Raw genomic sequence first — 12,547 nt, forward strand, 5'->3', positions numbered from 1 at the left:
TTTTTAACTTTTCTGCTTTTTTAACGGGCGCTCATGTCTTCAATAAGAGGGGCGTTGATGTCACGGCCCTTGGTAAAATAAAGAGGACGGTTTCTACGAATAACATTCAATAACTTAAAGATAATTCGATATGAGTTTAGCCTACTACTCTTCTCGAAGTAGAGACATTAGGTATGCTCCATATCTGAAGATTTTAAGTGCACCAAATCTTACGTCAACTTTGTAAGACTTTTAACATATAATTATATGTTATTAATGACCTAGCATTTCGTCATTGTATCCGTACATATGGATATAGGGTTGTTACTTTTGATAAATTTATTTTAATAATCAAAAAGTTCCATACCAATGACATCGCAAAATGAACAGAATATTCAAGCGATAGTTTATTTGTGTAGTAAGAACATTAAAATATTAATTATTATTGGTTATAAGGTTATATTTATATAGTGGTTTTGTATGTATATATAAACTATGGTTTCCTGATAAATTCCTTTTTTTTTCTTTTTGATATAATAAAGTGGCAAACGAGCACGCGGCCTCCTGAATGCACCTGCCCATAGACATCTGCAATTGCAGATTACGTTGCTTACCTTTAATCGAAGGAGCTTTACTGCTGCAGTCATTAAATACTTACTCTGCTTAGATCAGTGTTTCCCAACCTTTTTGGTTCCATGTACCATTTTTCAGGATGAACATGACTATTGCCCCCTTATAAATTTTGTTTAGAAATAAATTTCTCTCGAGGTCTAAATTTACTATGTTAGAGAAATAATTAAATACTACTTTTGGCTGACTAGATAGATCAATTTCATATAAAATTTTTAAACACAAAAACACATATAAATAGTTTAAATGCAACGGATTTTTGTCTCTAAAACGTTTTTATGTACTTTTTAGCACTGGCTATTAATACAATGGTAAGGATGCCTTAAGTTTTTGAATCTCAGAATTATTATACACATACATACATATATTATCCAAATGTCCCCCAGGTGGGGTGTACGCCCCACCTTGGGAAACACTGGCTTAGAGTGTTTATCGATTAGTGACATCGATTAGTCGTTTCATGTTTTGGACAACCCTATCGCAACTAAATTCTGATGAGTTTAGCAGACAGTCGGGTCGCTTATTTATTGTCCGCCACTTCATTAAATTACTGTCACATGATTTAGACTACTATATTTTTACATATACATATATACATAATATGGTCAGGATATGATCTAGATATATTGAATAGTGTGAATTGATTCGATAACAGTCTTTGTATTTCGTTAATAATTTTCCGAACCAATGATGTTAATAGCTCTGTTAATATAAAAAAAAACCGGCCAAGTGCGAGTCGGACTCGTGCACCAAGTGTTCCGTACAAATAAGTAACATTTACGGTTTTTGTAGTTTTTCGTTTATCTGTGCTATAAGACGTTGCTTCGTACCAAATTTCCAGATTCCGAGTTCACGGTAAGTACCCTGTAGGTTTTGATTCGCTTGCGAGTATCGAAAATTTGCGACATAAAAGGTTGTATATTTTGATGGCTTTGGCTTAGAATTTTTTCACAGCTCCAAGGATCAGTACACCTGAGTATTGGATATAAATTCCAGTTTAATACTCCACACGTTCCTGACAAAAAGAGTCTTGACAGACAGACGGACGGTCGTACGGTCAACAAATTGATCCTATAAGGGTTCCGTATTTTCCTTGATACGGAACCCAAAAATGACTATTACACTCGGAGGAAGAATACGTATCGAATGACACCTCACTGGTCAAAACTTACAAACTTGCATAAATAAAAACCTACCGACGCGCGAAAAACATCACCAATCAGTCGGTTAATAAATGAACATTACGAAATAAATAAAATACAAGTGTTTCTTAAAATACTTTATTTGAAATAATACAGGAAAATACAATTTGAAATCTAATTAAAATACTAATCTAATATCAATTCCATATTTTTTTTGTTACGCTACCAAAAATATAACGGAAAATACGTGATTATAAATTTTCTTTTTTTTTCGGAATACAACAATCGTTGTCTATGCATTATTGCCTAAGTTCTATAGATAAGGCGATGCAGAAAAAAATATTATTTTAGTATCTATTAATTATTTAAGGGGAATAATAACTTACAGCTTCGTCTTTTTTTGAATTCTTTTTACTTTTTTGTACCACTAATAATGCAAGTTGCGGATTAATCTTTATAATAAAAAGTACATTCACAAACACCATGGCTTACAAAAATTTATCTTAACCTAAAATACTTATATAAGACTTTATCGGCAAAATCTATTAAAGCTTAAGCATATATTTTATTTCTTTTTCTACAGATAAAAAATTATATCCTAAAATGATTTATTTTTAAGCATTTTACTCCAATGATAACATTATTTTGAAAGTGGGTTTATTGCATTTCTTGATTTCTTAAATTTAAATAACCTATGTTAAAAGCTAATCAGTTTTTATTTCTTGCTAAACCTGCAATTTAACACGTTTTTTTACTAACTATTGAAAAGAAATAGAAGCCTCTATGTTCCTATGAACAAAACACGACCCTTTGTCAAAATTTAACTTGTAACAAATACGTAAATTGCAATTTGAAGTCCTTAAATTTTAAGCAAACAAATTTTGCAGGAGAAAGAATTTTATATGATCTCACCTAAGGGCCGCCATACCCTGATCGATTGTCTAAAGTGAACCGTTTGCCTAATGTCGACCCCAATTTGAAGCAGTCTGTGTATGGCTGCCCTTAACAGATCAATGAAATGTCATGATACGAACAACAGTGAGACTAATGTATCGGCGTAACTTTGAGTTATTTAGCAAGTTGTGTTACCGCATCGTCGGCCGCTGAGTTGACCCCGCCTTACTGAGCTCGCACAGGGATCTTGCGCGCTTCATGCTAGGTACATGGGAAAATTTTCTATATACTACACGTCCACATAATATTAAACTTGTCAAAATTGAAATGACAGAAACATATAGTCTATGGTGTTTTGCTTTTTTTTTTGTTAAAATATTTTCGGCCTTTCTATATTTGTTCTGTAAGATATGCTTTTATTTTTGTGAAAAGTATTGTTATAATAGTTTAAAAACAGTCATATTTACCGCATAATATGAGCGTCTTTTGCACAACTTTTGACATTTGTACTACAACATTTAGTGATGTTTGGACAAGCAATAAAATTGAATTTTACCGTACAGTTGTTGGTTAGGTCTCGTGAAGAACTTACTATAGAAATGACCCTATGAAGTAAGGTGTTGTTGGTTAGGTGTTTCTAACATCTTAAAACATCCTATAAGCCATACTTCATTACAATATATTTAAAAACTATCCACCATTGCCTAGCATGTAAAAGTCACATCTATCATCTATCTGACATGGTATGAATATTTTGTAGAGAATATTTCGAACACAAAATTTGTGGCAACACTTTAAGATATAAAAATGCAATCACTAGCAAGATTTGCACAAAAAAATTAGCTTAGCGGCAAAAATAAGCGCAGAAGCTTTCAGGCAAATAACATTTATGCGTTAGCAAGGCTCAATAATATGCAGATAGTTTTTCAATTTAATCTCCCGATTTATACAAGGTTCCTAGGTCATAATTATTTCTGTATAATTTATAATGTCAACAATGGATACTAATAGAAAAATACCTTTTATTTTGATTTGAACCATCTCTTCATAGCTAATATAAATTGAAGGAATTGCTTAAGAAAAGTTGTCAACCTATTTATATTTGTGTCCCAAAAAAAAACTAGTCCTTAAAATAAAAAAAAAATAAAAACACATGCATCTGTTTTTTGTGTTATCTGTGTCACGTGTATAATCTGTTACCTGTCCGTATCGGTGACATCAATGTCGGGCAAGTGTTCCGAGTGGCGGGACACCAGACGGCGCAACAGCCGTGCAGAGGAGTGCCGCAGTGACGCGCGGACTTTCGTGAAACTTGCGCTGCGTGACACCGCGCCCGCGCCCTGCCGCGCGCGTCTTACGCGGTTTATACTCCTCTTTCATATTTATTTTTTTATCAATGTATTGAACAATGATTTTTGATTCATAACAAATTTTTATGATGCCATTATTAGATCAAAATTGAATAACCACATAACTTGTAAAATTAACATGACTTTATATATAAATCTAATAAATCGGTTCGAATATCTCACTCATATCAATTATGATTTCAACCAAACTTTTTTATTAACACTTGTGGCTGTATGGATATTGACTTTTGCCTGTTTTGATACTTCATACGAAATTGACAGTTTGATGAATTTATGGCGCGAAATGTTTAAAATAAGCTAACCTAAAATAATGTCATGCATTCGCAAATTGTTTTATACGATCACTATAATGTCTATGTGTGGTATTGTGGTGTAAATGTTGTGAATGTTTTTTCTTATAAGGCTTGAATAAAACTAAAGAAAATAAAACAAAAACCAAATGTTACATAAATATTTATTTAACAATTAAAGATACCATTGTACGACGCGGTGTCGTGATGAAAAATAATTAAAAATTGCAAAATAGCTGTTGCGCAGAGTTTTGAATACAAAGGAGATTCATATTCGTATACATTGGCTATCAGATTCCGTTAAAATAATGTTACCATCTTCAAAAATTCTGTTTTCATAATTAAAAAAAAATTAAAACTCAAACACTCAAGCAGCACCAACATACAAAATAAAATCAATGTATATAAAAAATATTATATTAATTTATCACCTAAACTCTCACAAAAAAGCTTAAACCAAACATACTCTACCACTGGAATGAATTATTATAATTATAATGAAACAATATTAAAAGACTCAAGTAAACAGATAAAATAATTGTGAACATTCTCAAATATTAAAATTAAAATCATGCATACTAAATAATAAAATGAACAATTATCAAATTACATAAAGCAAATAATCATGAGACGTGCACAGAAATGTTTCAAATATAAAAATAAACATCATTTTTATAAATGCAATTTATAATTTCTCATCATTAAATAATTGATTATTTTTTAATAATAACAAATAAATTAAAAAAAATGTTTATTTTTTTTTAATTTTAAATGCTCTCTTTTATTTATCAGTACTCTCAATGGAATAAAAATTGCACTGGAAAATTGAATAGATATAAAATAAAATGTTTACCTCACCGTCTATAAAATTATTTTGTCATGATCGTAAAATATTCCTTTGTAATTGATAGGACGGTTCTCATACAAAATAATTCTCTAACACTCATAATTTTGTAATATAATATTTCTTTTTACGATATTTTATAATTAAACTTAGAGCATGCTAATAAATACTAAGCTACGTAGCCCGCCATTTTGCGTTTCATAGATATGTGCCATGGATTAAAAATGAATTAAAAAAAAATACAGATTATAAAAGGCGCTATAAAACACAACAGAGCGGACAGTGATTGTGAAAATGATGTCCTCTATAATGAGGGAAATGCTTTAGAACATAAGAATTGTTCAAAAGCCTCTGAGAGACATCATTTAAAGCGGGTGATTACTTAAAATTTAAATCCTAGGTTAGGTCTTAGTGTACTACTGGTGCGGTGCGTTACTGCCTGTGTTGATACCTAGCGCATTGAACAGTTTCGATTTAAGGTTCATACGCGGCTCGGTTGCTTGGTTCGTGCCCTATAAATTAAAAACAAAAAGAAAACAAAAATAAAAACAAAATTGTGCAAAGAAAATTATAATATACTGCGTGTTCATACAAGTAATTACATAAAAATACATACAACAAAGCATAATTGTTTGAAATACATTTTTTAATCTATACTTATAAAGAGGAAAGATTTGTATTTTTGTATGTAACGAAAAAACTCAAAAACTACTGGACCAATTGAAATAACACTTTTGCCATTAGAAAGCTACATTATCACTGAGTAACATAGGCTATATTTCCAACTAGATTTCTTTTTAATTAGGGGAAAAAGTAAATATATAAATTAATAGACAAATACATAAAAATATAACAAATAAAGATAAAAATATACATTTGAATAAAGGTCCCAAAACCATATGATTAAGCTTGTGTTTGAGATTAGTGCAATGTTAAAAGATTAGCAAAGTAAAAAAGTGGTTTAAAATTCAATTATCATGGATTTCTGAGACCAAAATCCCTGCATAAAACAAATCATTATGAATTGTAAACATATTATGTTCTCAGAAACATACGGTGACTAGTATAATTTTTTCGTATAGTTTAAACGAAAATATACGTTGACTTATTAATATTACGTCGTAACAATGATTAGGTATTTTTATATTAATAAAAGACATTTTAAACAAAACACCCGAAAAATTAGTTAACTCTTGAACGAAAATCTATTTGTGAAAGCATTTTAACACTTTCAATGTAACTAAATTAACCTCACAAGTTGTCGGCAGCATTTTACGTGTTAAGCTTTTCTATTAACAGTATTAAATGTTTCAAAGCCTAGTAATTTACTAAATTGTGAATCCGCTTGTTTTAGTATAATGCAGTGAGATGGCAAAGCATTTTAGTAAACGTTCCAATCTTATTCTGTATTAACATAGAAAAAATCACAAAGTTAAAGCCAAATTAACACAAAAAAAGTCAACAAGGTGCTTTATTTTCCCAACTAAAGAAAACAATTTATTATCTGAAATCATTGCGTGGAATTAGTTACCATGTTCTAGATATGTGACAAAATTACTACAGAATTAAAAGCTTTTGGAAAAATTAAAAAATACTTTGACAGAAAACGGAACCATTCTTACATTTCATTCACATATCTAATACATGGTCCCCGCTAATTCCTATAGATCTTAGCTACCCTTAAGCGATTACGTATAGCACGCTAGTCCAGACAGACAGACAGACAGACACAAACAGAGACCTAAGCCACGATCCTAACCTCGTCGTGTTCGCTGGTGTGCTCGGCGAGGTCGCGGCCGGCGGGACGACGCACGCGACTTTGTTTCACACCCTCCAATGCCTAATTTTAAATATTTAATAATTTCCTTTTGTTAATAAATTTTGATGAACAAATAACATTAGTGTATTTTAGTTCAATCAAGGATGTTATGTGACATTTGATTTTTGAGGTATATTTTATAGATTGTCAATGATGGGGATAATTTTGAAATATGTAACATAATTTTGAATTTAATTTTAGTGAAGTCGAATTCGTTGAATATGAAGTGTTTAAAATTATCGTAGAACAACTAATAAAACGGTTACAGTGCTTTAGATATTTATTAATGCTACGTAAATTTTAAATAATAAAACAATCTTACTTATTTCACATTTTGAATAGAAAATAGATTATAAAAGCATTTGGATATAATTTCTTTTTTTTTAAATTTAATCTGTGGTTTAAAATGAAACGAAATGCTTTCTCTACGGTTAAAGCAAAAGAAAACCTACATTTATGCCTCATACAAATCCATATCTACGAAAGAAAAACATTTTAGTAGGAGATTTTACAAAATTCTACTTTGATATTGATTCTGAATTGAAAATTAATCTTAATTGATTAACCATAGGTTATTGCTACCTCTGTTTTGTCAAAGGTAATGACAGGGATGACAATATGTTTCATACAGAGATTATGTTCTTGGAAACCAACGACAAATCGTTTCATTGTAATTGTATATCTTGGAAACTAAAATAAAAAAAATCTTTCAATGATAGCAAGATATTAAACATGTTTATTTGCTAATAAAATCTCCTACTAAAATAAACTAAGCTATATATTAAATAATTGAATATATTTGATTATGTAATACGTTGTTTGTTATTTAAACATCGGTTATTTTCCTCGGCGCGTTATTGTTGGCGGCGAGTTTTTGCAAGACAAAATGTTTGCTCCAATTCACATTTTTATCTTGTTGCCGACTTACTTGTACGTGCTATGTACGGGGCAGCGTGCAAACGGACACAATTATCAATAACCGTACAATTTCACTGTGTCATTTTAATTAATACATTTTGATATCCCTTTCACTCTATATAACGAAATCAGAGACTTCAATATGTATTAATACAAATGTCACTTTACTACGGTAAGGTGTAGTGCACACTCGTCGCTTTAGAAACGCACGCTAAGAATTATAAGCTCGGATTTATTCTGACAAAGTCAAACATTATTAGAAAGCATCGAATGGACTCAGGCTTCAGAAATGATCAGAATTGAAATGTAAGTTCCATCCATCCATGACTTTTTTTAAGTTTTCTTATTTTTTTATCGTAAAGTGAAATCGCCAAGCGATTTAACTGACTTTATTAATTTTAATCTTCCAAAACCGACACCTATAAAGGTTAAGTTCTGCAAATCTATGCCTAAATTATAATCCTAAATCTCTGGCAATGCGCTGAGTATGTACTAATGTGTCAGAATATATGCGAGCATTCAGTTTATCGCGCGTTCCAAGCGCTTAGTGTGTACTAAGGTTAAGTGCGAGTAACAATAAAGTTGCAAACCAAATTCGTAGATGTGGTTATTTGTTAAAATATAGCAATCAGCAATTATTAAAAACTTTTTAGTGGACTTTAATGATAATAAATAAATATAGGAGTATTTTTATATAAAAATAGTGTTGGTTTACATAGACTCGACAAGCAATAAATCAAACAGATTTAAATGGATATAAAACTATCTTTTTTTTTTACGTGAATTTTTAAATAAAATGATATGCAAACTACTGTGGTATTAATTAAATTATATAAAAAATTGCATTTTATTTTTATCCCCCTGTTAAATTATTTAGGCATCAGGCTGCAAAAAGAAAAGAAAAAATGTCATCGTATGATGTCACAAAATAAACACTAAAAAAAAAATCCATTTGAAAGCGGTTTGATTTAATGCGGCAATTAGTTACATGAATGTTAATATATTTCGAATGAAAATAACACTTCTGTAATATTAAGTCGTGTTAGTTACACTATTTATAACTCAAGATCAGTCGAACTGATTTAGCTGAAAATTGATGGGGAGGTAGCTTAGAACTAGGAGACGGACATAGGAACTTTTTTTATCTTGTGTGCATTTTTTTATTCCGCGCGGACGGAGTCGCGGGTAAAAGCTAGTATTAAATATTTTTCATAATAGTAACTATTAAAGTAAAATTTATTTTAAGGTATCGTCCATCAATCACATCAGATTCGAATGTGGGGGATGGTTTTTAAGAAATATCACGAAAAATCACGAGTTTAGAGGGAGGGGGCTAAAATAAGATATCACGTGTATGTAATTTCTTACTCATGACTTAAATTTAATAACTTAGTAAAAAAAACATGTGATTTTAGTTTAGGCGAGGAGGAGGAGGGGGTAGGACAATTTAAAACCTCACAATTTATAACCAGAGGGGTATAAAAAGTTCCTCTAAAAGAAAAAAATCATGTGAAAAATATATTTTTTTTGTAGTTACAGTATTTCGTAGTATTACTTATGTGTGTTATCGCTCACCTCTTTCCTGCTGCGGAGGGCGCAGTCCTCGAGGGTCTCAGCGGCCTCGTACTTGCCCTGGCGGCGGTACAGGGCACCCAAGTTCTTCAGGGTAGTTGTAACTGTCGGCGAGTCCACCTGTATATACAAAACTAACACTTGTACCTCTCCTTAGAGTAGGATTCCACTGCCCAAAAAGAATCTTATCACTTTTTTTAAGGGAATACAGTGGAGTCGTGCTAATCAGGTGTATTCTGACATCATTTTCGTAGGTAGGCATAGGTTTTTTTTTTTGTTTAGATGGATGTTTATATGAAGGAACGGCTCAACGGATCTTGATGAAATTTGGCATAAATATAGACACATAAGCTACTTGTATAAGTATTTTTTTCGGACAGAGTCGAGTGCGATAGCTAATAATAATATAATTCTAAAAAAAATCTTTGTAATACAAGTTTTTTTTTAATTCCGCGCGGATGAAATCGCAGACAAAAACTAGTTGTTAAATAATCCAGACTATAAAGGGTTCAAGAAATTCGATAGTACCTACGACATTGGCTTACAAAATGTTTGTCTGTAATATTGTTTATATATATTTTTACCTTAGCCGCCTTGTGCCAGCCGCCATACTCGCCGTATGGCGCATTCTCCTTCTGTAAATGCTTGTTCTCCTCTCTCTCCTCCGCCACTTGCCAGATCGGCTTGTTATCACCTGACAAACATATAATTTATATACACACTCTTATATAACTGTTATATATGATTTATATAACAAATATTACTATATATATAACATATGTTAAAGTTAATTGCTAAGATGAAATTATAAAATATAGAAACGAAAAGAAGATGGTATAATCTAATATTTTTTTCTGTGTAACTTTAATATTAATAATTTATAGAATAAAATAGTTAAATAATTATAAATTATCAAATAACTTACAAAAAAAAAAAAAACAAACGAGAAATTATTAAAAATAAAGTCAATAATTACACAAAAAAAATAACAATTTCTCGCTTAGATATTTATCTTAAAAAAAAACAATGTGACACAAGTCGGGAAGGTGTGACACAATCGGCAGTAAAAATATCGTAATTAAAAAAACTGCAATAAATAAAAAAAAAGTTTTGCCTTACCTACCTGTGCCACACTTAAAAAATCCAAACTTGTGTCACTCACCTAGTTAAATTGTCACACCCTCCAAACTAATGTAGGATATAAAAAAAACAAACAAGACAACAAATAAAAAAAATTACAAACATCAACATTTAATTCTCAAAAAATACATTAATATTTTTTTTTATATAAATGAAAATTTTAATTCATCAAAAATTTACAAAAACAAAATAAAATTTGCAATAAATCTGTTTAAAACTTCAATAAATTAATAATTCAGAAACATTCAACTTGATCAAAAATTGTAAAAAAATTTTTTTTTTTCACTTTGGCAACATTGAACTCGTAATATTAAATTTTTCTAGAACAACCATACTGACTCATTTTCATAGTAAAAATGAGCTGAGATTGTAATAAAATATTTTACACCGATGTGTCTATGACACTCAAACATAGACAACATGTATTTTTTTAATTATTTCAAATTGTAATTTATGGTCTCCCAAAATGGCGAAAATTAGATTGCGGAGATTTATTTACCCATACCAAATGGAGCTCTGTTATCTCTACCTACCCTTCTAGGTTATAGGCGTGAGTTGTGTTTGTATTTTACATATCAAAGAAAATATATCTTTTATGGAAAGTACATATATTAGCTGCATATAATTTTTAGTATAGGAAAATAAAAACTCTAATTTTACTGTGGGTTTCGACTTTACGTAACTTTTGACAGGTATCGTTATCCCTTTCGTTTGCTTTGAACAGAGACAACTATAACTGTCAATAAACTGTCAAATGTGCAACATATATTAATAAATTCTAGTCTTATATAGACTTATTTGCTACATATTCGATAAAAACCATAAAAATTATCTTCAATTATTAATTGCAACAAGCTATGCATTCCAAATAAGGGTAGAAACTATACGCCATCCAAATCCAACAAAAAACCTAAATATCCCGTAAATTCCAAAACATTCTAGAAAAAAAAACATTTTTATATAACTATATAACATTAACTAATCATATTACATATCGAGGGGTGAAAGGCTATTTGTTTTAAGCGACATTTTTTGCGATATTGATTTATATATATATTCAGAATCAGGGATTTTTTCTGATTCTGAATATATATATGTCAATATCGCAAAAAATGTCGCTTAAAACAAATAGCCTTTCTTCCCTCGATATGTAAAAAAAAAATAGGTATATGGAATTTGACGTTTTTTTATACAACACTTTGGAGTTCCTTTGGATTAAAAGCATTCAAACAAGGATACAACCCGATGAGAGGCGCTACTTTAGTTGGTTCCGTCAGAAAATATATAAAACTAAAGGCATAGAAAATTGGATAAAAGATAAAGACAGATATGACATAAAAACAATACGTAAAGAATCTGGTGAAACTTTTTTGACATTGACAGGAGGGCGCTAGTGTGCTGTCATAATTTAGTATTAACTTATTGCACACCGGGTCATATATCCTTGTCAATCGATTAAAATAATAATGATTGTTTAATACTATTTGAGTCTGCAAAGACTATTTTTAAGTCATTTTATACTGATTTAACATGTGGTCAAATTGACCATATCAATCGAATAGTGTGACATGAAATTAAAAAAACTGATATTGCCTTAACCCTTAATAAAATATATTAAATATTAACTTATTTAATTGCTTCATGCGGCATTAGCAAATCTAAAAAATAATTACATAAAATTCAAAATATTAATTAACAACCATTTAAGAATTAAAAAAAATTTCATCACATTCCCATTAAATATAATACTTTTAAATTCATTTTTGGTTGAAATATAGAAATTGTGCTTTAAAAAAATTAGATAATCTTGATTTTTTTTGCACTAAATAACTTAGACAATGATAAAATAGAAATCGAAATTGTAAAAACTTAGGCAAGATAACAAAATCCTTAAAATTTATATTTAAAATAACCTTTCATCACTTAATAAAATTAAGTTCAGTCTTCCA

The 12,547-nt window shown here is 30.2% G+C and overlaps 1 protein-coding gene across 3 annotated transcripts in view; it reads right to left on the bottom strand.

Moving 5' to 3' along the window:
• Nucleotides 1-5,083: 5,083 nt before the first annotated feature.
• Nucleotides 5,084-12,547, bottom strand: part of LOC106710134 (kinesin light chain) — a 60,215-nt gene continuing 52,751 nt past the window's right edge. For 2 of the 3 annotated variants that reach the window (XM_045680997.1, XM_045680996.1), the window contains 4 exons: nt 10,043-10,152; nt 9,462-9,578; nt 6,909-6,989; nt 5,084-5,661 (listed from right to left, as the gene is read on the bottom strand). In XM_045680997.1, coding sequence (XP_045536953.1) covers nt 5,566-5,661; nt 6,909-6,989; nt 9,462-9,578; nt 10,043-10,152 — 404 coding nt within the window. In that variant the 3' untranslated portion in view covers nt 5,084-5,565. The remainder of the gene's footprint in view (nt 5,662-6,908; nt 6,990-9,461; nt 9,579-10,042; nt 10,153-12,547) is intronic. The other variant, XM_045680998.1, reaches the window with a different exon arrangement.

This window comes from Papilio machaon, chromosome 14, assembly GCF_912999745.1.
Source record: "Papilio machaon chromosome 14, ilPapMach1.1, whole genome shotgun sequence".
Lineage (NCBI taxonomy): Eukaryota > Metazoa > Arthropoda > Insecta > Lepidoptera > Papilionidae > Papilio > Papilio machaon.